The sequence below is a fragment of the Tenrec ecaudatus genome, chromosome 12, assembly GCF_050624435.1.
Source record: "Tenrec ecaudatus isolate mTenEca1 chromosome 12, mTenEca1.hap1, whole genome shotgun sequence".
In the NCBI taxonomy this organism is placed as follows: Eukaryota; Metazoa; Chordata; class Mammalia; order Afrosoricida; family Tenrecidae; genus Tenrec; species Tenrec ecaudatus.
Genome location: NC_134541.1, coordinates 141,076,378 through 141,101,550, shown reverse-complemented (window position 1 = coordinate 141,101,550; position 25,173 = coordinate 141,076,378). Strand labels below are relative to the sequence as shown.

At 61.2% G+C, this 25,173-nt stretch overlaps 4 protein-coding genes across 7 annotated transcripts in view; 1 reads left to right on the top strand and 3 right to left on the bottom strand.

The window, feature by feature from the left end:
• The window catches only part of ADAP1 (ArfGAP with dual PH domains 1), a 33,291-nt gene extending 26,496 nt beyond the window's left edge, over positions 1-6,795 (bottom strand). Inside the window, exon 1 of the mRNA XM_075528200.1 lies at positions 6,630-6,795. Coding sequence (XP_075384315.1) covers positions 6,630-6,711 — 82 coding nt within the window. The 5' untranslated portion in view covers positions 6,712-6,795. The remainder of the gene's footprint in view (positions 1-6,629) is intronic.
• A 6,718-nt stretch (positions 6,796-13,513) lies between these two features.
• On the bottom strand, positions 13,514-16,179 carry COX19 (cytochrome c oxidase assembly factor COX19). 2 transcript variants are annotated; one of them, XM_075527632.1, is made up of 3 exons: positions 15,934-16,072; positions 15,366-15,481; positions 13,514-14,075 (listed from the first exon to the last, which is right to left on the bottom strand). In XM_075527632.1, the coding sequence occupies exons 1-3, from the start codon at positions 16,013-16,015 to the stop codon at positions 13,995-13,997; spliced, it is 279 nt and encodes a 92-aa protein (XP_075383747.1). In that variant the 5' UTR covers positions 16,016-16,072; the 3' UTR covers positions 13,514-13,994. The 2 variants fall into 2 exon arrangements, with proteins under 2 accessions (XP_075383747.1, XP_075383748.1); XM_075527633.1 differs by lacking the exon at positions 13,514-14,075 and adding an exon at positions 14,084-15,002 and having other exon boundaries at positions 15,370-15,481; positions 15,934-16,179.
• A 3,401-nt stretch (positions 16,180-19,580) lies between these two features.
• Positions 19,581-24,416, top strand: CYP2W1 (cytochrome P450 family 2 subfamily W member 1). Its single transcript, XM_075528199.1, has 9 exons — positions 19,581-19,757; positions 20,009-20,171; positions 20,361-20,510; positions 20,623-20,780; positions 21,471-21,644; positions 21,920-22,058; positions 22,134-22,315; positions 22,590-22,731; positions 22,962-24,416. Exons 1-9 carry the CDS (start codon positions 19,581-19,583, stop codon positions 23,150-23,152), a joined length of 1,476 nt encoding a protein of 491 aa, XP_075384314.1. The 3' UTR covers positions 23,153-24,416.
• Positions 24,417-24,590: 174 nt separating this feature from the next.
• The window catches only part of CHLSN (cholesin), a 46,368-nt gene continuing 45,785 nt past the window's right edge, over positions 24,591-25,173 (bottom strand). For all 3 annotated transcript variants that reach the window (XM_075527628.1, XM_075527629.1, XM_075527630.1), the window contains exon 5: positions 24,591-25,010. In XM_075527628.1, the coding sequence (XP_075383743.1) occupies positions 24,822-25,010 (189 nt within the window). In that variant the 3' untranslated portion in view covers positions 24,591-24,821. The remainder of the gene's footprint in view (positions 25,011-25,173) is intronic.

The following is a 25,173-nucleotide window of genomic DNA, read 5'->3' as shown; positions in this document are numbered from 1 at the left end:
ATCTCAGAGCACAGAGAGAACACACCATCCCAGAGCACTGAGAGAACATGCCATCCTAGAGCACAGAGACACACCATCCCAGAGCACAGAGAACACACCATCTCAGAGCACAGAGAGAACACACCATCCCAGAGCACAGAGAGAACACACCATCCCAGAGCACAGAGAACACACCATCCCAGAGCACAGAGAGAACACACCATCCCAGAGCACAGAGAACACGCCATCCCAGAGCACAGAGAGAACACGCCATCCCAGAGCACAGAGAGAACACGCCATCCCAGAGCACAGAGAACACGCCATCCCAGAGCACAGAGACACACCATCCCAGAGCACAGAGAACACGCCATCCCAGAGCACAGAGAACATGCCATCCCAGAGCACAGAGACACACCATCCCAGAGCACAGAGAGAACACACCATCTCAGAGCACAGAGAACACGCCATCCCAGAGCACAGAGACACACGCCATCCCAGAGCACAGAGAACACACCATCCCAGAGCACAGAGACACACGCCATCCCAGAGCACAGAGAACACGCCATCCCAGAGCACAGAGACACACGCCATCCCAGAGCACAGAGAACACGCCATCTCAGAGCACAGAGAACACACCATCCCAGAGCACAGAGACATACCATCCCAGAGCACAGAGAACACACCATCCCAGGGCACAGAGAGAACACGCCATCCTAGAGCACAGAGAGAACACGCCATCCTAGAGCACAGAGACACACCATCCCAGAGCACAGAGAACACGCCATCTCAGAGCACAGAGAGAACACACCATCCCAGAGCACTGAGAGAACATGCCATCCTAGAGCACAGAGACACACCATCCCAGAGCACAGAGAACACACCATCTCAGAGCACAGAGAGAACACACCATCCCAGAGCACAGAGAGAACACACCATCCCAGAGCACAGAGAACACACCATCCCAGAGCACAGAGAGAACACACCATCCCAGAGCACAGAGAACACGCCATCCCAGAGCACAGAGAGAACACGCCATCCCAGAGCACAGAGAGAACACGCCATCCCAGAGCACAGAGAACACGCCATCCCAGAGCACAGAGACACACCATCCCAGAGCACAGAGAACACACCATCCCAGAGCACAGAGAGAACACGCCATCCCAGAGCACTGAGAACACGCCATCCCAGAGCACAGAGACACACCATCCCAGAGCACAGAGACACACCATCCCAGAGCACAGAGACACACCATCCCAGAGCACAGAGAGAACACGCCATCCTAGAGCACAGAGAGAACACGCCATCCTAGAGCACAGAGAGAACACACCATCCCAGAGCACAGAGAACACGCCATCCCAGAGCACAGAGAACACGCCATCCCAGAGCACAGAGAACACGCCATCCCAGAGCACAGAGAGAACACGCCATCCCAGAGCACAGAGAACACGCCATCCCAGAGCACAGAGAGAACACACCATCCTAGAGCACAGAGACACACCATCCCAGGGCACAGAGAGAACACGCCATCCTAGAGCACAGAGAGAACACACCATCCCAGAGCACAGAGATAACACGCCATCCTAGAGCACAGAGAGAACACACCATCCCAGAGCACTGAGAGAACATGCCATCCTAGAGCACAGAGACACACCATCCCAGAGCACAGAGAACACGCCATCTCAGAGCACAGAGAGAACACACCATCCCAGAGCACAGAGAGAACACGCCATCCCAGAGCACAGAGAGAACACACCATCCCAGAGCACAGAGAACACACCATCCCAGAGCACAGAGAGAACACACCATCCCAGAGCACAGAGACACACCATCCCAGAGCACAGAGAGAACACGCCATCCTAGAGCACAGAGAGAACACACCATCCCAGAGCACAGAGAGAACACACCATCCCAGAGCACAGAGAACACGCACCATCCCAGGGCACGGGGCGAACCACCCAATGGGCGCTGAGCCGACAGTCCTTGTTACAGAAGTCCTCTCACACCTCATGCTCCCTGAGAGGCCAGGTGGATTTGAACCTCTAACCGCCTGGTTTGCAGCCCAGCATGTAACCACTGGGAGATCCTAGGTACCTAGGAAATCCACCAGGGCAGGCGGCCCTGTCCATGTAAGTATGGTCACTACAAGGTGACCATGGGTACTTTTGAGAACAAAAGAATTTTGGGAATATCTGATAAAGGATCCAGACTATGCAATGAACTCCTACAGCTCAGTAAAGAAACAAACATCATTCACTTTAAAAACCAACCAAGTAACAAACAAAAAAACAGGGTAAACGATTTGAACAGATGCCTCACTACTGAGCAGCTGTGGGAACACCCAGTATGCCCAGGGAGAAGACTGGCATCATCAGCCACCAGAGAATGGTGGGTGGGGGGTGCTTCTAAGGGGTGCGAGCGGGTTTGGGGGGATGAGAGTTTTGGGATGAAATGTTCTGTCTCTTACTTGGGCTCACAGTTGCTTCTTACACTACCTCCTGCAGGTATGCTTTATAAGACACAGGTGACACCTGGAGAAGAAAGGTCAGCACCCCCTAGACCCCCAGCAGAGTGAAGACCTCCATCCTGGAGAAGGACAGCCAGACGCCCCTTAGCGCGAGCATGGTGAGACCCTATCTCACCTACTGTGGACCTGTGGCCGAGCCTCAGGTACCAGTCCCTGGAGAAGGGCCTCCTGCTGGGTACAGTCAGGGTCAGAGAAAAAGAGGAGCCACGAGGGAGGAGAGGAAGTGGCCCAATGGCTGCAGCAGTGGGCGGGCTCAGACACAGGACTGCCTGCGTGGACGGCACAGGGCAGGGCAGGGCATGGCGGCGTTTGGTCCTGCTGTGCATAGGGTGGAAGCAGACAGACAGACACAGGTGGGCGTCATTTAGTAGGCTTCAACAACAAGTATATGAAGACGACAATCGCCCTCCATAAAGGTGACTTTAAGGAAGACCTATGTATATCTGCCAGCCCCTCCCAGAGCCCAGTAGAAGACCTGCACCCACAGAGGCCTGGGCTTGGGGGTATGGGGAGGCGATGGGGGGCAGTCAATTCGGGACGGAAACCTTTTGAAAGGGGTGGTGTTTCTGATGGAAAGCCTGCCCCCACATCATGCCTGCCCTTGTTCAAACATGGACTTGGTCCCCTTGGTGCCAGGCACGGGGACACAATCAGGAGCAGACAGAGCTGGGGAGAGGTGGGGTGGCCAGCCGGGTGGAGAGGCGGCCTCACCCCTCACACAAAGTGCTTTTCATAGAAGCCAGGCCCAGGCCCCTCAGAGAAGCAGACAGGGCAAGGTGCCCACCAGCAGTGAGCCCGGCAGGGGACAGGGAGAGGAGTGGGCCCTGGGGTACAGCCAGCATAGAAGCCCCATGGTGGGGACCAGAGACTCACAAGGGGCAGCCAGATGAGGCCCCTCCTGTCTCCGACTGCAGGCCCTCAGATGCTGCAGACACCCTGTCAGTGGAAAAAGGACCAAAGGCTGCCCTGTGGGCAGGCCGCCTGCCCCAGGCAGGACGACAGCATCAGGTCCCTGAGCCCTGAGTGTAAGCAGGACTCAAGCCTGGACAAAGAATGCCCTGGTGTGGGCTCTGAGCTCCCCATGCCCCACAGAGGCTCCTAAACAGGGCAAAGGGCCTGAGCTGGGGTGCAGGGGCCTGAACTGGGTACAGGGGCCAGAGCTGGGGTGCAGGAGAGGACACTTTGCAGGAGTCGCACGCAGGTGCACAATTGGCCTGCCTCCAGGACCTGCAATTTTGTGCGTAGTCTATGGTTCACTGACTCCCTCTTTGTCCACCTCAGCTCACCTGGGAAGCCTGCAGCTATGTTGCCTAGTGCAGCAGAAGACCACTGGGTCCACTCAGAGGTGGGGGTGGGGGGACTAGGTCTGAAGCCCCCACTTCTACTAAGAAGAAGGACGGCTGAGCAGTGGGGTGCCTCCTGTGGACTCCTCCAGGGAGCAGGGCAGTGATGTCTTGACCATTTGGGTGGCTGCAGCCAGTGGGCTCCCATACTGGGCTGTGAGGGCTGTGGGGGCAATGTTGGGTCTTCCCACAGCTCACTCACTCCCATCGTCAGAATGAGGGGTGCTGATAGCTCTTACCCTGTTATGCAGAGGCATTTCTCGCCTGGGGGCAGGGTGGAGGAGTCAGTGCCCACCTCTGTCCACTGTGTCCCAAGACCTCCTGAGACCCTGGAAGGCCCCACCTGAACACACTACACTACACTACACTAGCAGCCCAAGAATGCTTCTGGCCTTCCTAAGGCTCCAGTCCGAAAACCACCACAGAGTGGCCAACCCTGGGGCCACGAGAACCACTGCTCAGCTGTGCTTCTCACCGGACACTGCAACACCCGGGACCCTGGACCCAAAGGCCTGGAGATCCCCCAAGCCAGTGTAGCCCCCTGGTCAGTGCTGCCAATGGTGTAGGGGAGGGGGGAGAAGAGAGGGACTCTGGCCCTGGGCCCCAGGAGGAGGGAGCAGTCCCTACCCAACCACGTCTGGCCCCAGGTGACTCAGCCTCCCACCACTTCCGGGAGCCACGGGCTTGGGCTGGACCAAGTCAGAGTGGAACTCACTCCCACCTATGGAGGCCACTGGGAAAGGGTGGGATCCTGGGGCCTGAAGGGTACATTCCCCCACCCCCTCAAGCCTCCACTCCTAGAGTGGCCAGGGGCATTGTCGGGAGGCCAGGCCAGCTCTGGATGTCCACACTGCTCCACCACATGAGGAGGCAAGCCCAGGCAGGCGTGTGCTTACTCTCTCATCTGTAGTGGACACAGCCACATGGTCATCACAGCAGAGACCTTGCATCTACTAGGCTGCCTCTGCCCCTCTCAGCCCACAGCCCCTTCCTACAGAACAGCGACAGCCCACAGTGTGAGCAGGCGTCCTGTCCCTCCTGCTTACTCACTGAGCCGCACTGAGTAGGACAGACGGCAGGCCCTGGGGAGCTGCCGACCCCTCTGACCCAGTTCTTTCATGTGGCTGATGGACGCTGGGGCAGGTTGTGGTGCTCAGGGGGGCAAGGCCAGCCTATAGCTAGTGTCACCATGCCGAGGGCAGGGAGCCAGGGGTGGGTCCAGCTGTCCGGGCTGAGGGAAACCATGGTTGAGGTGGAGGGAGAGCCCCACCTGGGCTGTACACCTGCCCTACACACCTGCTCTGTGAACAGCAGAGACCACATGCCCCAGTGTGCCCCGATGCCCACCCTGGGATAGCCGATGGAGCCACAGACATCTGCCTTGGGGCCCCAAGCCCCACCCCTTGGTCCAGTGGGAGAGAAACCATCAGAGGATATGGGACAGTGGCCTGGGACCAGGGTCCTGCCTCTGTTTCCCCGGCTGTCAGGCAGTAGCTCTGGCTCAGAGTCTGCCTGTTTCCAGGGCTGCTGGGTGCAGGAGGCCAGAGGCTGATGTCATGGACCAAGGCGGAGTAACCCAGGCTTGGCCCAGGGCCAGACAGTCTTGGGCATCCAGGAGCCGCTAGAACAGGAATGGAAGCCCCTGCTTCTGGCCAAGGTGAGGGTGGGAGCCCATGAGGGCCCCTGCACCCAGAGACACTGCCCGGAGGGCACAGGCTGCCACTCTCCAGCCCTGACAGCACTGCCCATCTCCCAGGGCACAGGTGGAAATGCAGGTCTGAGAGTAGGGAGGTGGGGCCCAGGGCAATGTCCACCCCACTGCAGCCAGGGGCACCCCACCTTGGGCACCTCAGCTGGGGGTCTGGCCCCTCCTGGTGGTCCCACAGACTCCCAGGAGCGGGGATCTGAGCCCTCCCTGACCCCTAGGTGATTGCGTGGGGGTGGGGATTAGTTTCCCTCTTTGTGGGGTCTTCAGGTCCCACCCCCTGGGTCCTCCCACTTTCCTCAGCATCATGGCCATCTGTCGAGTGTTGGGCTTGTCCGACCAGGAGCCCCCTCCCCGTAGTGTGCCCCAGGAGATGGCATGGGGGAGGGGCCCCCAGGCGGAGGCCAGCCTCTCCTCTGACCCCCACCACAAGGCAGTACGCTGGGGGGATGGGAGCACCCTGGTTTGGACCAGGGGAGGACGGAGACAAAGTCTAGGCTGTGTCAGGCTGAGGGATGGGGTGGGGCTGCCAACCCACCGGTCCTGGCCACCTGCCCTTGAACCACTGGCCTCGGGTCGCCAGCGAGTGGTATGGTGCCCTTTCTCACGCCTCCACACCCAGGCAGCAGGGCGGCATGACGTCACACCCAGGTGGCTGCGGAGCCCCTCGCCCCCGGCCCCTTCTCGTCCTGCAGCCGCGCTCTGAGATTTCCGCTTTCCGCAGAGCTGGGCTTTCGCAACGCCCTGGGGCAGCGGGACGCGCCGGCCGGTTGAAGGGCGGGAGAAGCAGCGCCGCCTGGCCGGTGCTGCAGGTGCACGCCCGAGGGGGCCGGACAGGATAGTGCCCACACCCTGCACCCACCCAGGGCGGAGCCCACCGTTCCCGCAACCATCCGGCGGCGCCCACCCACCCGGCCCGTGCCCTACCGGGTCCCCGGCCCGCGCCCACCAAACGACTGCTTCCACTCCAAGCCCGCGCCCGCGCCCACCCGGCGCCCTTGATCCGCGCCCACCCCGTGCCCATTTGGCCCGCGTCCACCCTGCACCCACCCTCCCCGTGCCCCCGACCCTCGGCTACCTGGGGCGCCGCAATCGGCGCAGCGCGCGTTCTCTGGGCGCCGCAGCAGCTCCAGCACCGGCCGCCGGCGCTCCTTGGCCATGGCCGCCGCCGCGGGGAGGGGCTCGGGGTCGCTGAACTAGGGCCTCTTGCAGGCCGCCCGCCGCCGCGCCGCCGCCATCCTCGCCCTCAGCCCCGGCGCCGGTTCCGCATTCCCGCCGCCCGCCGCCGCTAGAGTCGTCGCCGTCAGCCAGTGCGGGCGCGGGGCCCCGGCGCACGGGTGCGGCGCGGAGGGCCCCCAGCAGCGCGCGGGCGGGGCGCCTCTTCCGCGCCACCCGGCCCCGCCCCGAGCAGCACAGTCCACCTGCCGCCCAGCCCGGCCCGGGGACCGGCTCCAGCCCCGCCGCCCTCAGCCTGTCCCCATCCCACCCCCGAGCCCTGAAACCGAAGGGTGCTGGGTGGAGGAGTGCAGCAGGGGCTGGGGGACAGGCCCCGGTGGGGGTAGCGAGGGGCAGCCAGTTGACGTCATCTCCCTCCCCACACACCCAGCGCTCAACAAAGTATTTTCTTCTGCGACGGTGCAGCACCCTGGGAGATCCCTGGGGGTCGTCGCACAGCTGCCAGGCTCCATCCAGAGAGGTCTGGGTCACCGACCAGGCTGCCCCTGGCACTGGGGTCTCTGGCATCTCTCATGCTCTCTGGCCTCCCTGCCCCCACTTCTCTCATGCCCTCCTGCCTGGCCTCCTGCCCCTTTCGGCCATTTTCCCCCATACCCCCATGCCATTGAGCACACTCAGCCTTGAGTCCGGGGGTGGGGGTGGGGGGGCAGCCTAGCAGGACAGCATTGCAGCAGGCAAGGACCTGTCCCCAAGGATTAAGGCTCCCAGGGGGTGGGGTGGGGGTACTGGGCATTGGAGAAAGTGAACCACTCAGCGGGTTCTCAGGGCACTGGGCCCCAAGGGCTCAACTCTCTGGGCATCTAGGCTAGAAGGTGTGCTGACTCCCCTCCCCCTGCAGCCCCACCCCAGTACACCCAGTCTCAGCCCCTCCTCCCAGAACCCACAAATGTCTCCTCTGCACCCTTCCTTCCTTTCTTCTTTCTAAAACACCAGACTTGACCCGCTGACTCCAAGCTTCCACCCTCTCTCTCTGTGGCTTGGCACCCTGAGGTCGGCTCCTGGCTGCCCTGTGAGCCCAGCCGAGGCCAGCCGGACCTTAGGAGGCAGGTGTCCACCTGTGTTTCAACTGCTTTGTCACCAGGGGGAGGAGCACTGCTCCGTCTGGAGGCAATGCCACGAGGTGGTTTTGCTCTGAGGGCTGGAGGTGAGCTCAGGGCGCTAGCTGGGGGCTTGTCCCAGTTTCTGTCCCTTTGTCCACAGGCTGGCACTCACCCACAATGGCTCTGAGCCCCACAAAGAATGTGAGGGCTTAAGGGACGCCCCTGGGCTAGGAGATGCCTCCCGAGGTAAGGCTCTCCCTGGATGGGTGACAGCAGCATGCTCTCTGCCCCACAAGCCCAGTGAGTGAGTGCAAGGTCTAATGGGGCTGCTGAGGTGGGGGTGGTGTGGTGTGTGTGTGTGTGTGTGTGTGTGTGTGTGTGTGTGTGTGTGAGACCTGGCTGTGGAGGTAGGAGGTTGAAGGCTTTTCTGCCCAATGGGGTGGAGGGGAGCTCCAGGGTACTGGGGGAGGTGACAAGTGTCAGAGAGGACACGACTGGAGGGAGAGGGGGGAGCAGGGTCTGTTGTGGGTGAGGGAGAGTGATGGCAAAGGGGTCATGGCCATCACACGCCTGCTGTGTTGACCCAGCTTGATCAGTTCCACTGCCAGCACCTCGGGGTCCCACCTGGGGTCATCTTGCTGGGTCATCTTCATGAAGAAGAGTCACCCTACATGTGCTCACAAGTCCCCTACCTTTCAGACCCCTCAGGCAGGCACCTGGCCACACCACTCCCACACACCCCGCTTCCTGCACGCACCCCGCAAGGCTTCTTGTGGGACCTGACTGAGAAGGGGAGACAGCATCCTGAACATCTGAATCCACTTTGCCAGTGTCCACCCACAGTGGGCAGAAGTGGGGCCCTTTGGTCAGTCATGCCCCCTAGCCTCTACTGAATGCCAGCAGCTGGGACAGACCCCCTGGGTAGGTGAGCACCCACTGGGGGTGTGTGGAGCCTCCAAGGTCATAACCCCTACCTCGTAGTGAAGGTGACCACTTCTCCTTGAGGTCACTGGCCCCTTCCAGCTGGTAGTGGCTCTCTGAGGCTGCCCCACAGGCAAGGACAGTGGCCTCCCAGTTTCCTGGGCCTCCCCCGGCTGCTGCCCTGTACCTGAGCCACTGCCCAAGACACAGGACCGGCAGGAGGTCACTCCATGCCAGACCTCAGAGAATCCCACGGGGCTCCAGGGGCAGGGCTGGGAGGGGAGGGCTGGTGGCAGCCTCTGCTTGGTGCTCAGGACTGTGCCTGATGAGCTGACCTAGGCAGGTACAGCTGGGGAGACTGAGCAAACCAGATAGCAGCCTCAGAAGGCCCTCACCCAGGGGTCAGCATCTGGAGACGCACCACTGAGGGGTGAGCACTCAGGGTCAACACCCCCCCCCCCGAGGTCTAGGGGGTCCTGGAAGCAAACCCATCCATAAAGTGCTCTGGCAACTAGGTGGAGAGGAAGGCTGACTGAGGCCTTGGGCCTCACGCTTCAGCGCCCTCTTCTGCGGGCGGTGCAGGTCTGGTGGGGCCTCAGGTGTCCCCACTCACGAGGATGACAGGTGATGCTGGCAGTCAGCCCCACCTTGGCGGCTGGCATTCAAGTACACAGCATGGCTTGGGGGAGGTGGGGCGGGCCTGGCACCCTGCGCCCTGCCACCTGGAGCCCCAAAGCAAAAGACAAACAAACAAAACTACTTCCACGGAGTTGCTTGGGACTCACCGTAGTTACCCTCCAGGACAATTTAGAACTGCCCCTGTGGATTTCTCAGGTTGTGACTCTTCATGGGGGTAAAAGTCTGCCTCTTTCCCTGAGAGGCTGGTTGGTGGTTTCAAACTGCCAACCTTGCAGTTAGCAACCCAAAGTGTAACTACCATGTCACCCAGGCTCTGGCTTCAGTTGTTTAAGTATCTGCATATGAAGATCCTGCAACTCCATCATCATCATAGTTTAGACTAACTGGCCTGGTTCTTAGCTGGACGAAAGCAGACACTGACCCTGAGAGGACACACAGAGGACCCACACCCCAGAGAGAGCGAGTCCTTGTCACGGAGGCAGGTCAAACAGCACCTGCACTTTAAAACAGGCTGCTCAGAGGGGCCCGGCCTCCTGTGGCGACACTCACGGGCGCTGGTCTCAGGCCTTTCTTCGGCTGCAGTGCACTGGTGCCTGGGTTTGGATGACCACCTTGGAACTTAGGGTCCAGTGCGAGCTGGTTGCATCAGGCAAGGTCCAGTGTTAGGCCCCTCGGGTGGGGTAGGGACAGCCAGGACGGGGAGGGCCCAGGCACTGCTCGTGGTCGCAGAGAAGGCACCATCATGCAAAGCCCAGCAGCTCCTCAGAAAACTCATCATCTGGTCACTGTGTTGCTAGAAGCCATGGAGGCAGTCAACTCATAGTGACCCCGACAACAGCAGGAGAATCCGCCAACCGTGCGCGTCCTTCCAGTGCTTACTGGGTGAAGCCAAGGTTATGGTCACCGGGTCCTCCATCCAGCTCACTGCGCAAGCAGGGCCACCTGCCCTCTCTGGAGCATGCTGTCCTTCTCCAGGGTCTGGGCCCCAGATAACACCCCACAGCACGTGGCCATGTGGCCCAGCAGTCCCCGTCTTAGGTTGGACTCAGGACCAGGAAGGCAGGGATCCAACAGAGGTGGGAGCTGGGGAGTTGGGGCTCAGGAAAGGAGCTGGGCACTCTGGGACTTCATTCTAAGTGTGTGATGAGGGTGGCATGGGGAGGGGGCTTTGAGAACCTTAGACAGGAGGCTGGGCACACAGAGGCAGTGGGTTGGCTACCAGCCCTGTCCAAATGTACGTGGGAAGTGGGACTCCGCATGGCCCCTAGGTGTGAGTCTGATGTCTGGGAAGGACCAGGTTCCTGGCTGAAATGATTGTATCACCAGCAGTGTGGCAGGGAGGGGGTCTTCAGGAGAGAAGGAGCAGAGAAGGGCGCCCTCTGCTCCCTGGTCCTTTGGGGACAAGCTCAGTGGCACAGCTGTGACCTTGCTGCCCCAGGAGACCTCATGTAAGAGTTCAGTAGACAGGATGCCTGCCTTCACTGGTCTGGGACCCCATCACCCCTGAGTTGGTGGGAACAGGGACACAGGTGATGAGGGGGAGGAAGAGAGGCATGTGGGTGTTTCTGGACACACAGCCCCTGGTCCCCATCCTGGGAGGCAGCCTCACTGCAGCCTCTACTGTAGGGTGGGTTGGGAGGGGAGAATCCAGATGTGCTGGCCCCAGGAGCCCCCTGGGCACACTTCCAGGGGAGCGACCTCTGGCATCACCACCAGCCGCCAGCAGGGAGTGGCCTGCACTGAGTGTCCAGGTCCCAGCAGGTGAGCACCAAGTCAGGTTCTGATCCCTCCCAGAGCAGGGCCCCACTGGCCCTGTGCCCCTAATTACTAGGCCTCTTCAATAGGAGGCAGACAAACAGGAAGGCTGGCAGTTTGCGGCCTCATTCCTTAAAGAAGCCCTTGGAACACCCCCCCGCCCCGGGGGGTGGGGGAGGCTACAGGGCACTGAGTGCAACTGGCCTGGCTGGCTTGTGGCTTAAAATCCAGTGACAAGGATTGGGGGGGGGGGACAGTGCGGGGGTGAAGGGGGGAACAATGGCAATGATAGATGTACACCCACCCCTGCCGGGGACGAACAACAGAAACATGGGTGAAGGGAGACAGCAGATGGTATAAAATATTAAAATAAAAATAAGATCTCAATTATCAAAGGTTCACCAGGGTAGGAGGGGAGGGGAGGGAGGGAAAAAAAGAGCTGATACCAAGGTCTCAAGTAGAAAGAAAATGTTTAGAAAATGATGATGGCTGCCCCAATAAAAAGATTTTAAAAAATCATGAAGCAAAATCAGAGAGAATAAAAAAAATAAATATTTCACAATAAAAACAAACAAACAAAAATATTTCACAATATAAAAAAAAGAAAATGATGATGGCAACAAATGTACAAATGTGCTTGACACAATGGATGCATGGATTGTTATGAGCTCTAAGAGCCCCCAATAAAATGTTTTATTAAAATAGAGAATAATGACATTAAACAACAGTGACAAGTGTTCCTGTGAGGTCAGGAGGCTCTAAGGAGACCCATCCAGCATCGTAGCCACCGCAGCCTCCACGGCTGGACGGACACGACAGACCTGACCCCGGGCCCACGTGGAGGTGAGATTCTCTAGTGGGTCCTGATGCACAGATACCTCGGGGCTTCTGAGACGGGATGTTGTTTGTCTTTACTGCAGCAGGCTGCCTCGTCTTCCTCCTTCAGAGCACCTGGTGAGTTCGAACTACCACCAGCCTTTCAATTAGCGGCCAAATGCTTAGGCACTGTGCCACCAGGACTTCTCTGGAATGCTGCTCTCCCAAACCAACCCCTGCCAGGCTCATAGCAGCCTGGTTAAGGAGGCACAGACACAAGCACTCTAGTGCTCCCTGTCCCCATCCAGCGGAGCACCAGCCCCCTACCCCATCCCCATAACCAGCAGTCTGCAGCTGCACAGGATACAATGTTACAGAACCGAATGGGAGGGTTTACTGCGGGTTTCAGTGCGGCACAGCTGGTTAGAGAACAATTCTAAGGGCTGGGGGGAGGGGTGCTCTCGGGCTTGCGCACCCCACCCCTCTGCAGCACGGGGCTTAGTTCCCCGTGAAAACTGCCCCGGGCGCCCCTGGACAGCCCACCTCAGGTACATTTTATTGACATAGTTTCATATAGTGAACAGTTTAAGCATCTTGAAGAGCCATGTGACCATCACCATGTTCAATTTTGAAATCTGTCAATTTTGTGCCATTATCATCAGCTCTCAGCTCCCCATTCCCCAACTTCTAGCTGGCCGGACCTTCACTCCCTCACTGTGGCCCTGGGCGCTTCCCAGACGGTAACTCTTTACGGGAATACAGAGCCCCATCTTTCTTCTGAGGAACGGCTGGTGGTTCGAACTGCTGACCTTGCAGTTAGCAGCTCAATGTGTAACCACTCTGCCACCAGGGCTCCTTGACAGCCTCTTTAAAGCCTGCGACTATGGCCTGCCGCCCTACAGGAGAGCGCAGGGCTGTCCTGGAGGGCTTCCGAGCCCATCTGTCCATCCTGCTCCTGGAAGACCGGGCTCCAGCACATGCTGATCTCACAGCCTCTGCCGCCCAGGGGTGAGGGCTGGGTGCTCTCCTGTGGTGGGCGCCAGGACACCATGCAGGCCGTGGATTGGTGACAGGAACCAACACTCTTCCTAGTCCCGGAAGCCCACTGATCGGGCTGTGGCAGGAAAGGATGGTACCTTCCCTTGGACCCCCCTGAACGGGGCTGGCATGGCATTGTACCCAACACAGAGCAGCAGCCCCCCTAGCCCCCCCAGGACCAGGGCAGAGGTGCCAGGGTTAGCAGTTCCGCCCTAGACCACCACCTTCCCACCTCCAGTCTGGGTATTGAAGCTGGCCAGTGGACAGGGTGGAGGGGCTCCTGGGTGCCCACACTGGCCAGTGGAGGGCGGAAGTGATGGGGCAGGACAGTTCAGTTATGCTGGGCTGGTTAGGTGAGGCTCACTGCTCCCTCCATGTCTGCTGAGGAAATCCCCAGCATCCAGTCACCATGGTGACCATAAGGACGGACAGCCAGGAGGCCCTGCAGGGGAACATGTCAGCTTGACTTGCCACCTGTGTACTAGATAACAGTGATGAGGGTGCAGACTTTACAAAGGCAGCCGGACACACCAGACTCGGTCAACCCTTTTATTCGACAGGTGTGGGGGGAGGGGAGGGGGGAGGGCTCAAGCTGGTGAAGTGGGTGCTAGGCCAGCCCAGAGGGCAGGAGTCCAGGGCACTGTCAGAGTAGACCAAGGAGTGCCAAGTGTACCACCATGCTGGCTGCAGAGGCAGCTAGCCCAATGAGAGTGTGGCTAGCCATGTGCAGTGTGACAGGCAGGGCCGGGAAACTGGGTGGCACAGAGCAGGTGGTGGGGTGTTCCATTGCAGGGGTGGAGCAAGGGTGGACTAGGGGGCGTGGGATACAAGAGGGAGGTGGGCCAAGAGGGGCGGTCTGGAAGAGAAGAGGCACCGCCCCTAGGGTCAAGAGGAACAGCTATCAAGTGGTGAGTTTGTCACCTGCAGCCCAGGTGAGAGTGCCCTGGGGCAGGCCTCACGGCTGCTGTGCAGGGTGTAGCATGGTGCACACCACCTTGTCAACATCTGTCCTGTGTGGCTGGTTCCTCAGCCATCAGGTCTCCGAAGCCCAGCTTCTCCAGAGGCTCTGGGGCCATCAGCTGCCTGGGAGAAGGCGGCCTGTTATTCTTCAGGCCGAAGGTGGGGGCAGCATCCCACGGGAGTCCCCCAGCCTGGTTTTGTCCTGCTCTGTGGTCACAGTGCCTGCCCCCTGCCCCTCCAAGACCCGAGGGCCCCCGGATCATTCAGAGGAGCGGCTGTGTAGGCATGTGGGCAGCACTGGAGGGCTGGGCTTGGGGAAGGAAAGACCCTAACAACCACAGCCTAGGAAGCTGCAGGGCAGTGTCCTATGTCTGATGGGGTCATTACTTGACAGCACCCATCAACAATAGCACCCATCCAGGACAGCAGGCCTGCGCCAGGCAGCACCTATCACAGGACAACGCCCAATGACAAGAAACAGCACCGATCTAGAACCAAGAGCCCTGTGGCACCAGCCCTGTGCTGAGCAGACTCTGGGCTCCCCACTCCCCACCCGTGTGCAGTGACCTTTCCCCAGGGCACCTCTTCAGGTCACACACACCTGTCCCCACAGCTCTGAGGGAGTGGGGCCCACTCCAGATGATAAGACTGAGGGTGGAGGAAGCCCCCTGCAGGCCCTGGACAGGGGTTTAGAGGCAGAACTCGGTCCCCTGGGGTCCCAAGACTACAGAGCCCTGAGCACCCACCCACCTCGAGGGCCCAAAAGCAACACTCGAGACTGCCTAAGGGGGTGCACCCCAGTGCAAGCTGGGAAAGAGAAAATTGGTGGGCCTGGGTGCTGCCGCCACCTGTCAAGCAGACCAGGCTGCATGGGACCTCTGTGCCTGCAGGTGGCTCCAAGCGGAAAGGCATGCTGCCTGCCCTGAGCCCAGCCCGGGCAACATCATCAATCACAAGGTTCAGCTCTTCACGGCTCTGACTTCAAGCCAGTCTCTGCAGGGCAGGCTAGAGCAGTGGTGGGTCCCATGGTGGTGAGCGCCCGCCCGCTGTGGATGGGACAGGAGGGGCCTGCATCAGTCACTGGTTGTCAGATAGGCACTTTCTCCCTGGTCCCATTCCAAGCACCCAGGGAGGGAGCTGCACCCTCCTGGCACTCGGCCAACACCCTACCCTCCTGAGGGACGGACAGCTTGGGGAAGGCTCATGGGAGGCAGCCCTCTATAGCGCTGTGCCCCCCAGAAAAGACCTCAGGACACCCTAATGAAGGAGTGGTGCTGACATCAGATGGGGGTCAGAAAGCGGGCAACACCAGGCCATGCTGTGATCATCTGAGGATGGCTGGTAAGGGTGGAGCACAAGGAGCGCCCACGGAGTGATCTTGGCAGGGCCCCGAGGCAGCGGGACAGTACTTGCCTCTCCATTCGGCACTCTAAGTAGTCTTTGGACTCGCTTCTGCACCGGGCACTTTCAAAGTGACTGTCCCGGAGGCACTTCATGAACTTCTCCTGGAAGCGCTTGCACTCGCCTGCGAGGAAAGGGACAGTGTGTCTGGTCAGCAAAGGAGACTGGCCACCGACACGCCCCCTGGGCAGTGGACCGGGTGTTGCAATCATGAATCATGCTGCTGGAACAGGGTCTGCTCCAGCTCACAGCCACCAGGTGTCCGTCGGGGGTCCCAGGAGAGGGGTGTACAGCCTGGCAGGGGACTCCACAGAGAGGGGTATGGGGCCGGGGACAGGGTGGCGGGAAGATTTCACAGAAAGCGGGTTACTGACCCTGAAGGGGGGCAGCCTTCGGGGCTGGAGGCTCTTGGTGGCCCGGGGCGAGGGCTGCAGAGGCCCTGCCCAGCTGGTGGGCGGGCCCAGCCGGCCGCGGGGTGATGCTCGCTGCCACAGCGGAGACGGCGGCCCTCCGGGACGAGCTGATCGAGGCCGGGGGTCGGGCGCTCGGGAGCAGCAACGCGGGACTACCTCTCACCTAAATGGTCCAGCGGGAAGCTGCCCTTGTCCGGGGGCCGCGGCTGGAAGCTCTTGGTCCCGAAGTTCATGGCCGTCGACATGATTGCCTGGGAGTTGGGAAAGCGACGCGCGGCGCACGCAGGCGCAGCACTCAGGACGGCCGGCCGAGCGCCGAGCAGGCGTTGCGTGAGCCACGAGCGCATCGAGCGGAGGCCCGGCCCTGCACGGCTCCGCTCCGGCCCCGCAGGCCCCGTCCCCTGGCCGCTTCCATGCGTTCTCTCCGCCACTGGACTGAGGCCTGGAGCTTGCCCCAAGGTGTGAGTTGGTAGCAATCCGTTCGGAGAGGTCCAGTGACCTGCCCAAGGACACAGAGCTCATCCCATGTGCAGCTGAGGGCGGGTCCACCCCCAGGCCATAGCCATCTGTGTCCCTGTCTGCAGGGCACCCCCTCCCGTCTGATGATGGAGCACTGGCTGTGTCCAGACCCCACCTCTCTCTGCACTGGGCCCCTCATCCTGTCCTGCTCCAATCTGGAGTCTCAGAGCCAACTTTCAGTGTACGGCAGTGCCAGCCGTCTGTATTGACAAAGGCTCAACTGGCATGTAGGTCTGCCAGGGTCAGCTGGATACCCTTTCCTCCAGGAAGCCTTCCCAGATCTCATAGGCACACTTCCCCCTGCAGGAGTTAATCCCCTTGAATTGCTGGCTCCCTAGGCACACCCTCCTTCCTGTGCCTGAGGCCAGCATGGGGCTACTAGGAAGGCAGGGCTGCTGAGAACCCCGCCCTGGTCACCTGGGGCTCTGGGCCCACTTGGGAAGGAAATTGCCCCTTGTCCCTTACCCCTGTCACAGGGCCTGCCCTGGGTTATTCATTAATCTGTGTCCAGAGCTGTGTATGATCACAATGGAGTCGTTCTTGGCCTGCACTCTCCCAGTTGGCCAGAGGACATCATTTAGCAGTGAGCTGGGTCCAGCATGCCCGGGGGACAGGGAGGAGCAGACCCATGACTGGTTGGAGGGATTGGCTGCTTCGTTGGGCATGGTCTGCTAGAGGGAGGGAGGCACCCTTAACCTGAAGCTCTCAGGGTTGGAGGCAGCGGGAACCTGGAGTGTTGAGGTCAAGCCCCCAACTGGGTGTTTCCCAGGGGCTCCCAAGTGGAACGCAGAGCTGGCACACAGAAGGTGCTTAGTTTATACTTCTAGTGTGAATGAACAGATCCAGTGAGGGAAGCACTCTAGCCTCATTTCACAGGTACAGAAAGCAAGGGCCTAAGAGGCCCGGGTTCCTGCTTACAGTTGCATTGCCACTGTGTGAATGACCCCCTAAGGCACCTACAGTATCTCAGGAGCCCTGGTCACACACCAGGCTGCTAACCCCAAGGTTGGAAGTTCACAACCACCAGCTGCTCCTTGGGCAACTTTGGGATGAGGCTTTCTACTCCCATAAGGAGTTACAGCCTCAGAGACCTGGCAGTGCAACCTTGTCCTGTAGGGTCGCTGTGAGCCAGAATCGACTCGATAATAGTGCTTTTGGTTTGTCTGTCTGTGGTACCGAAAGTGTCCCACACTTGGCATCAAATAGCAAATGACTTCCATAGAGGAATCCCGATGAGAAGGGGGAATGCAGAGCAGAGTTTAACATTTTTATGCAGTCCAGACTGTGCAGAGTCATGGAGGCTGGAAGAACCCTGAAATCATCTGTGTCCCTTAAGCAAAAACACGGTCCCTGAAATCTTTGGAAGCAGCGGTCCACCCTCCTCTCTGTTACGTCCCCTCCCTGCCAGGGACATCCCCTCACCATCCTGATGGTTCCCGCTGATCTTTGGAGTTGACTTTGTCAATTTGATACTAAATTTTTTTTTTTAAACCTCACTTCCATTAAGTCGATGCTGACTCACAGCGCCCCTACCGGACAAAGTAGAACTGCCCCCTGTGGGTTTCTGAGACTGTCGCTCCAAACAAAGTCCCATCTTTCTCCCTAGAGCAGCTGGTGGTTTCGAACTGATGACTTTGAGGATCTCAGCCAGACATCAGGATGCTTGTGGTGGCCAGCTCTATTCTGACCCACGTGGGAGGTGTCGGGCCAGTGGGACCCCGATGGCATCTCCTTCTGTTAAACCTCTTGATGGTCAAGTCCCCCCCTGGCCAGCCCCCACCCTCATCCTTGTCCCACCATCCTGGGCCAGCATCCTCTGAGGGACCCTGGGCTTAAGCCCCTGTTGATCAGTTCTGATTGGCTAAGTCAGCCTCCAGTGGGTGGGTGGAGCCTCCTGTCCTTCCCCAGGGAGCCTGGCCACCGGTCCCATTCGCTGGCTCCCAGAAGAACCCTTGTGAAGGCCCCTCCCCTGGCTCTGGGCACACACCGAGGCCCTGGGTCATCCCTGGTCATGGAACGTGTGCATGAAGACCCCCACCCCGTCCTGTCCCCCATGGCCTTGTCCATTGGCTCTGCGGACCTCGGATGCCTGGGACTGTGGTATCTTTGGCAGAGAGGTGGGATCTTGCCAGGGGTGCCCTGGCCAGTGCCCACAGGCTGTGGCGGCCATCTGGACAGATACCCCACTTCTAAGCTGTCTTCACCCCCAATCTGCTGAGGAAGCTAGGCCTGGAACCCCAGTCCCCTGGACCCCAATACCGTCCCAAGAGGTCCCCTGAGCCATGCGTGCCTGCCTGCCTGCTCGTCCCAGGCCCGCCCACGCCCTGGCCTGCTCCTGTGCCCGCAGCTTTGCTCTCCCATCTCCCAGAACACCCTTCCCACCGGCCTGGCCATCTCCATTCACCCTCTGGTTCCAACACAAATACGTTTGCTATGAGACCCTCCACCTAGTCCCGGGGAGCTGGGGGCAGATCCTCTGTGTTCACAATCGGTGGTCCTGGCACCAGGCAGGGACTCGGTGACCACCTGCTGAGCTGCTCGGAGGCAGAGCTCTCTGCCAGAGCCAGTGTGGAGGGCGGAGGAGGCTGCTCTGCCCTGGGCTCGGCTCCTACTGCAACCCTGGGAGACAGCTGGGGCGAGGCCCTAGTGGTGGGGACAGGGCCCCAGCTGCTGCCTCATGCTGGGGCAGGTGGTGCAAAGCAGGCCTGGCCACTTCTGGTGCCAGAAGCCAGCTTGCTGTTATCCCAAGATTGTTCCGCAAGGGGCAGCCACCCCTCCAGGTGGGCCATAGGGTTTATAGGATTGGGGTTCACCCCACAGATGGCAGAGGCTCACCCACCCTGCTAGGTGGCTGACCCTGCCTCCTGCCCCGCCCTGTCCCAAGGGGCCCATCGAGGAGGTCAGCCCAGGGTGGAGCTACTGCCCTGCACAGCCCTGAGGGCTCCCATTCCACAATGTTGGGTTAACGGGAGCCCTCGAACTCTGGGCCACCTAGGGGTGCTGGAGAGGGAGCAGGAGATGGGGGCCATGCCTGTGAGGGGATCCTGAGGCAAAGCAAGGGGTGGGCACAGGTCCATGTCTCTGAGTCCAGGGACCTGAGGCCCCAAGCAGAACAGCCCAGCCGGGCCCCCAGTGGGCCCCACACTGCCAGTCCCACTGCTGTGAGCTAGGGTGGCCACCAGCAAACCGCTCACGCTGCATTCTTGGGGCGAGGCAGGGTGGGGAGCGGCACGCCCCCTCTGTGGGGCCTATAAGGGTGGGTGTGGCCCAGGGCACCCCCACACCAACATCATGGCCCTGCCAGCCGAGGTGGCCTTGCTGCTGCTGCTGCTGCTGCTCCTGGGGCTGTGGGGGCTGCGCCGAGCCCCTGCTCCCAGCCAGTGCTGGCCCCCTGGCCCGCGGCCCTGGCCATTGGTGGGGAACCTGCACCTGCTGGACGTGCGGCGACTGGACCGCTCCCTGATGGAGGTGGGACAGCGGCTGGGTGGGCTCGGTCAGGCCTGTGAGCAGAGCTCACAGCAAAGGCGGCTGACACCGTGTCAGGAGGCTCCCAGAGAGACCAGCACCCTGCCCCATGGCTCCCCTCACCCCAGGCCAAAGCTGACTCTACGGCAGTGGGGCACATGGGGCCCGAGGATCTTGGGGATTTAGGTCCCTTGAGGGTTTGGGGTAGCTGGGGTCTGAGGGCATCTACTGACGTTTCACCCCCACCCCCCCAGCTGGCAGAGCGCCACGGGCCGGTGTTCACGGTACACCTGGGCTCCCAGAAGACAGTGGTGCTGGCCGGCTTTGAGGCAGTGCGGGCTGCACTGGTGGGCACAGGACCGGAGCTGGCTGGCCGTCCTCCCATCCCTATTTTCCAGCTCATCCAGGAAGGAAGGGGTAGGTGGGGGCGCTGAGGGGAGCTCGGGGTGGGAGGTGGAGGGAAGCCTGAGCTCTGAGGATGGGGGTGGTGAGCCCTGGAGGAGAGAGGGCAGGCACAGCCAGCAGATGCAGCACACCCACAGCCCTGGATGGGGCAGGGGCAGGGCCCGCTGACCTGGCTCTGACCTGTAGCACTTGCCCACACAGGGGTCTTCTTTTCCTCCGGGCCCGGCTGGAGGGCGGCGCGCCAGTTCACAGTCCGTGCCCTGCACAGCCTGGGCGTGGGCCGGGCCCCCGCCACCCACAGGGCCCTGGTGGAGCTGGGGCAGCTGCTGGTGCAGCTAAGCAGCTATGAGGGTAAGCGGCAGCTGGTCCCTTCTCCTGGGTCCCTCTGGCCATGCCCCCTGGGCACTCTTGGGGCTGGGCACCCCCTTCCTGGGTCCTCGTCTTGCTGACCTCTGCACCGCAGGCCGGCCCTTCCCTCTGCCTGTGCTTGGCTGGGCGACCTCCAACGTCACCTTCACGCTCCTCTTTGGCCAGCGGTTTGAGTACCAGGACCCTCTGTTCGTCTCCCTGTTGCATCTCATCGATGAGGTCATGGTGCACCTGGGCTCCCCCAGCCTGCAGGTGAGGGGGCGTCCCACCCTGCCCCCAGCCCTGCAGGAGCCAGCTGCCACCTCTTACCCACTCACTCCTCCTCCCCCCCTTAACCCCTTCCTCCTCCCTCACCCCCTCCCTCCACGCACTTCCCTCACTCACCCCTCCTTCCTCACCCACCCCCACTCCTCATTCACCCCTTCTCTCCTCCCTCCCCCTCCCCCCCTCACCACCCCCTCTCCTCCCTCACCCACTCCTCACTCCCCCTCCCATTCACTATCCAACAGGGTAGAACTGCCCCTGTGTGTTTCCAAGAACATGCCTCTTTTATTAATTAGTTTTTTTAAGACTGCAAATCTTTATGGGAGCAGAATAGAAAGCCTCGTCTTTCTTTGGGGGATCGGCTGGCGATTTTGAAATGCCCACCTTGCGGTCAGCAGCCCAGGGTGGGACACACTGTGCCCCCAGGGCGCCTGGGGTTGGAAATGCTCACCTTGGTCCCCGCTCCTTATTTCCTCGGGTGGATGAAAAGGGGTCATAAGAGCAGGCCGCGGCTGTGACTGGCTCACGGGCTCTGGGACAGGCATATGGAGGCTGGCTGCCCAGTTTTGGGTGAAGCCTGACACCTCGCTGTGCCGGGCGCCCTCTGGTGGCCACAGCGGGACTGACCACCCAGGTCTCCCTCGCTTACCTGAGATACCGCCACCCCTCCCCCCACAGATGTTCAACATCTTCCCCAGACTGGGTGCCCTGCTAGGGCTGCATCGGCCGGTCCTGCGCAAGATCCAGGCGGTTCGCGGCATCCTGAAGACGCTCCTGAGGGCGAGGCGGCGCCACGTGCTAAGGGGGGGGCCTGTGCAGGGCTATGTGGACGCGCTGATCATGCAGGGCCAGGTGCAGAACTCCAGCGGGGCCTTCCTTAGCACAGCCCACGGACCACAGCGAAATTGGGGGGCCTCCTCAGAGAGGAGGGGAGATCCCGGGGCCATTGGGTGCCTCCTCCCGCCCGGGGGGGCCTCTCTGAACCTCCATTTCTCTTCCTGCTGTCTGACTGTATTGCGCCCCTCCCCACGCTGAGCAGTTCCGGGCAGTGTTGGGGTACAGGGGGCAGGGCTGGGCCCACTCCCAGACCCTCTAACCCGGCCTCCCAAACCCATCCTACTCTGTAGGGGGATGCACCCCTGGGCCCGTTTTCCGAGGCCGACATGCTGGCCTGTACCCTGGACATGGTCATGGCCGGCACAGAGACTACCTCGGCCACACTGCAGTGGGCCGCCCTCCTGATGGGCCGGTACCCCAACGTGCAGGGTGAGCCCCTCCGCAGCCAGAGGGCGGGGCCGGCAGAGAGGGAGGGCCTCCCACTAAGCCTGTCCTTATCCCCAGGCCGAGTGCAGGCAGAGCTGGACCAAGTGCTGGGCGATCGACTGCCTCAGCCAGCCGACCAGGGAGCATTGCCCTACAGCAACGCCGTCCTCCACGAGGTGCAGCGCTACATCACGCTCCTGCCCCACGTGCCACGCCAGGCCACGGCCCCCATGCGCCTGGGTGCCTACCTGCTGCCCAAGGTGGGGACCCAGTGGCCTGACCTGGCTGGCCCCTGAGTTCCTACAATGGGCAGCCCAGAAAGGTTTCAGTGCAGGAGGGCGGCCTCTCGTGGCTGGACTTCACAGCCAGGAGTCTGGGGGTATCTTAGAGGGGTCCTCGCTGTGTGATCTGGGGGTGTGTGTCACTGGTATGATGGGCTATGACAGTTGGGGGCAGGGCTGTCCTAGGGTGCCCCCACTCACCTTCCTAACTGCCTGGAGGTACACATTTGAGGTCGGCCACTGTCTCCTGCAGGGCACGCCTGTAATCCCACTGCTGACCTCTGTACTGCTGGACAAGGGACAGTGGAAGACCCCTGACCAGTTCAACCCCAGCCACTTCCTGGACACCAGCGGGCGGTTTTCGAAACCAGCTGCCTTCCTGCCATTCTCTGCAGGTACCTCAGCTGGGTCTTGGGTGGCAGGGACCCCATGTATGGCAGCTTCATCAGAGGTAGAAGGGGGGCCCCAGGTACAATGGTCCAAGTCAGGGGGTGGCAGACTACCAGGTGTCAGAGCTCCTTAGCCCCTGCAGGCTAGCTCTCCAGCCGCGCCCCCAAGCCTAGCACCTGCCTTGCCAGGCTTCCTGGAAGGCCCTGTGGATCCTGACCCACTCCTCGCTCCGCAGGCCGCCGCGTGTGCGTCGGGGAGAGCCTGGCCCGCACCTCGCTGTTCGTGCTGTTTGCCGGCCTCCTCCAGCGCTTCCGCCTGCAGCCCGCGCCTGGCATCCCCCCATCTGCTCTGGACACCTCGGCAGCGCCTGCCTTCACCATGCGTCCTCGGGCTCAGGCCCTGTGCGCGGTGCCCCGGAGGCGCTGACCTCGTGTGGGGCCCGGGCACCTGCTCCCTGTGGGACACCTCCCCTTGGAGACCCTCGGACAAGCTTCCCTCCCCTGTGACCCGGCTCCGGGCTCCTGGGTGTGGGAGAGCAGGAGCCAGAAGCCCATCTCCCCACAACACATCCTGCTCCAGAACGGCATGGGGCCTGCACTGCACAGCTTGGCCACCAGGGCAGGCGCTTGGCCGCCCGCACTCCAGGGCTTGGGCTATCTGCCTGTAATCTGCTGGGCCGTTTCCGGCCTTCAAAGGGGAGGGCCCCAGGGTGAGCCTCAGAGTGGGCCAAGAGTCAGCGGCTCCAGCCTGATGGGCGGTGGCCTCAGGTCCATCTGTCTGTCCTAGCCCTGCAGACCAGCAGAAGCACCCACCTCCAGGGCTGGCTGAGTAATTGGAAAGCCTGGGGAGGGGGCTCCAGCCTCTCCAAGTGGCCCACAGGTCCCCTGGCACAGCAGGGACTGAGCATACACCCCATTCCCACGAGGCCCTGGGACATGGTTGCCTCCACAGCTCCCGGGGGACCAGACCCGGACACTCTGAGAAACCAGGCAGGGGCTTCGGAGACCCTGTAATTGAACCCCCAGGAGTGAGAGTCCACTGATGCGAACACCCCCTTGTGAAGGGAGGATCCCCTGCTTACTCCTGAGGCCCCTCAACCCCGACCTCTCCGAGAGGGTCTCCAGGTTCTGTTCTCTATGGGAGCAGCAGCAGAGGTGAGCGCAGTCCCTCACACCTGGCACCCTCTTTCTATGATGTCTGGGGCAGGTGGGAGGGTGTCCTGTTACTCTCACCCCACCCCCACCCCAGGCTCCCGCCTGGTCCCCAGGGGTGGGCTGCAGGGCTCTGAGGGGGGTGTGGTGGTGCAAGGCCATCTCTAGGGTGCTGTCGCCTCCCAGAACCTGGTCTTGCCCCACACCCAAGGCCAGGGCTGAGAAAAGGCTCCATTCTAAATGGCCTAGTGCTGTCCCTGCTCAGGAGACCGGAGGGAGCCCCAGCTTGGGGAAGTCAGGGTGCACCCAGGTGTCTGTAGACACATCTGAAGCAACTGGGGCAGCCTGTAGCCCCTGTACACGTAGAGATGGCGGGGTTCCCGTGGCCAGGGCCCCAAACCATGCAGAGCCCCAACTGCCCCAGGGTGGGCTCTATGACAGCTGGAGACTGTCCAAGGTGGAAGCCTCGGTGTTCGGGACGGGGCTCAGGTGTGTCACTTCTGGGCAGTGAGGCTGCAGTGCAAGGTGTGAAGGGAAGGGGGTGCTAAAATGCCGCCTGCAGGAGCTGAGGCAGACTGGGGAGGGGGGGGCAAGGAGAGGGCGGGTAGGTATAGCACCCCACCCATAGCCCAAGCAGTCCCAGCTGCCCCGGCCACTAGAGCACCCACTCCCACCCCCAGCAGGTGGGACACTACTTCCCATGGGGGCACTGGCCCAGAGATGAGATTTTATTGACAGTGGGGCAACCAGCCACAGGCCTGGGCCCACCCCAAACACCCCTGGCCCCAGTGGGGTGGCCCTGACCCACCCTCTCCTTTGTAGAAAAATAGGTATTCTCCCACAAACACTCTGCAGGGGTGCTGGGGGGCCCTGAGCTCATGGACTGGGCCGGCGCCTCTGGAGGAGGGGCAGGGACTATGGTGGCCAGGGTAGAGGTGCCGCCCCTAGGAGAGCAGCTGCAGCACCTGGCGGATTCGGTGGGCCTGCCCTAGCAGCTGGGGGTCCTGGCCGGTTGTCCCAGCCTCATCCAGCGCCAGCATGCGGGCCTCTGCTTTCTGCACTGTCAGCTCTCGGGCCTGGCCCTTCAGCCCCTCCAGGTAGGCCAGCAGGGTGGGGAAGTGCTCGTCAGGAACCTGGATGGGGACAGAGGGACAGTCAGGAGCAGGCTGGACTAAGAAGCCTGCAAGGCCACACTGGACCAAGAAATCTGGGGCGGATGGCCAGTGCTTCCCCCGTCCCTCGTGACTGGATGGCAGGAGCAGAGGCTGGTGGGTGGTCAGGACCTAGTGGACAGAG

Coding starts and splice junctions, on each gene's coding strand:
- COX19 (XM_075527633.1), bottom strand. CDS start 16,117: ATGCGCTCGTGGCTCACGCAACGCCTGCTCGGCGCTCGGCCGGCCGTC. Junction 15,482..15,933: donor CTTCCCGCTGGACCATTTAG/GTGAGAGGTAGT, acceptor CTTTCCTCGCAG/GCGAGTGCAAGCGCTTCCAG. Junction 15,003..15,369: donor TTAGAGTGCCGAATGGAGAG/GCAAGTACTGTC, acceptor TCCCATCCACAG/CGGGCGGGCGCTCACCACCA.
- CYP2W1 (XM_075528199.1), top strand. CDS start 19,581: ATGGCCCTGCCAGCCGAGGTGGCCTTGCTGCTGCTGCTGCTGCTGCTC. Junction 20,172..20,360: donor GCTCATCCAGGAAGGAAGGG/GTAGGTGGGGGC, acceptor TTGCCCACACAG/GGGTCTTCTTTTCCTCCGGG. Junction 20,511..20,622: donor GCAGCTAAGCAGCTATGAGG/GTAAGCGGCAGC, acceptor TCTGCACCGCAG/GCCGGCCCTTCCCTCTGCCT.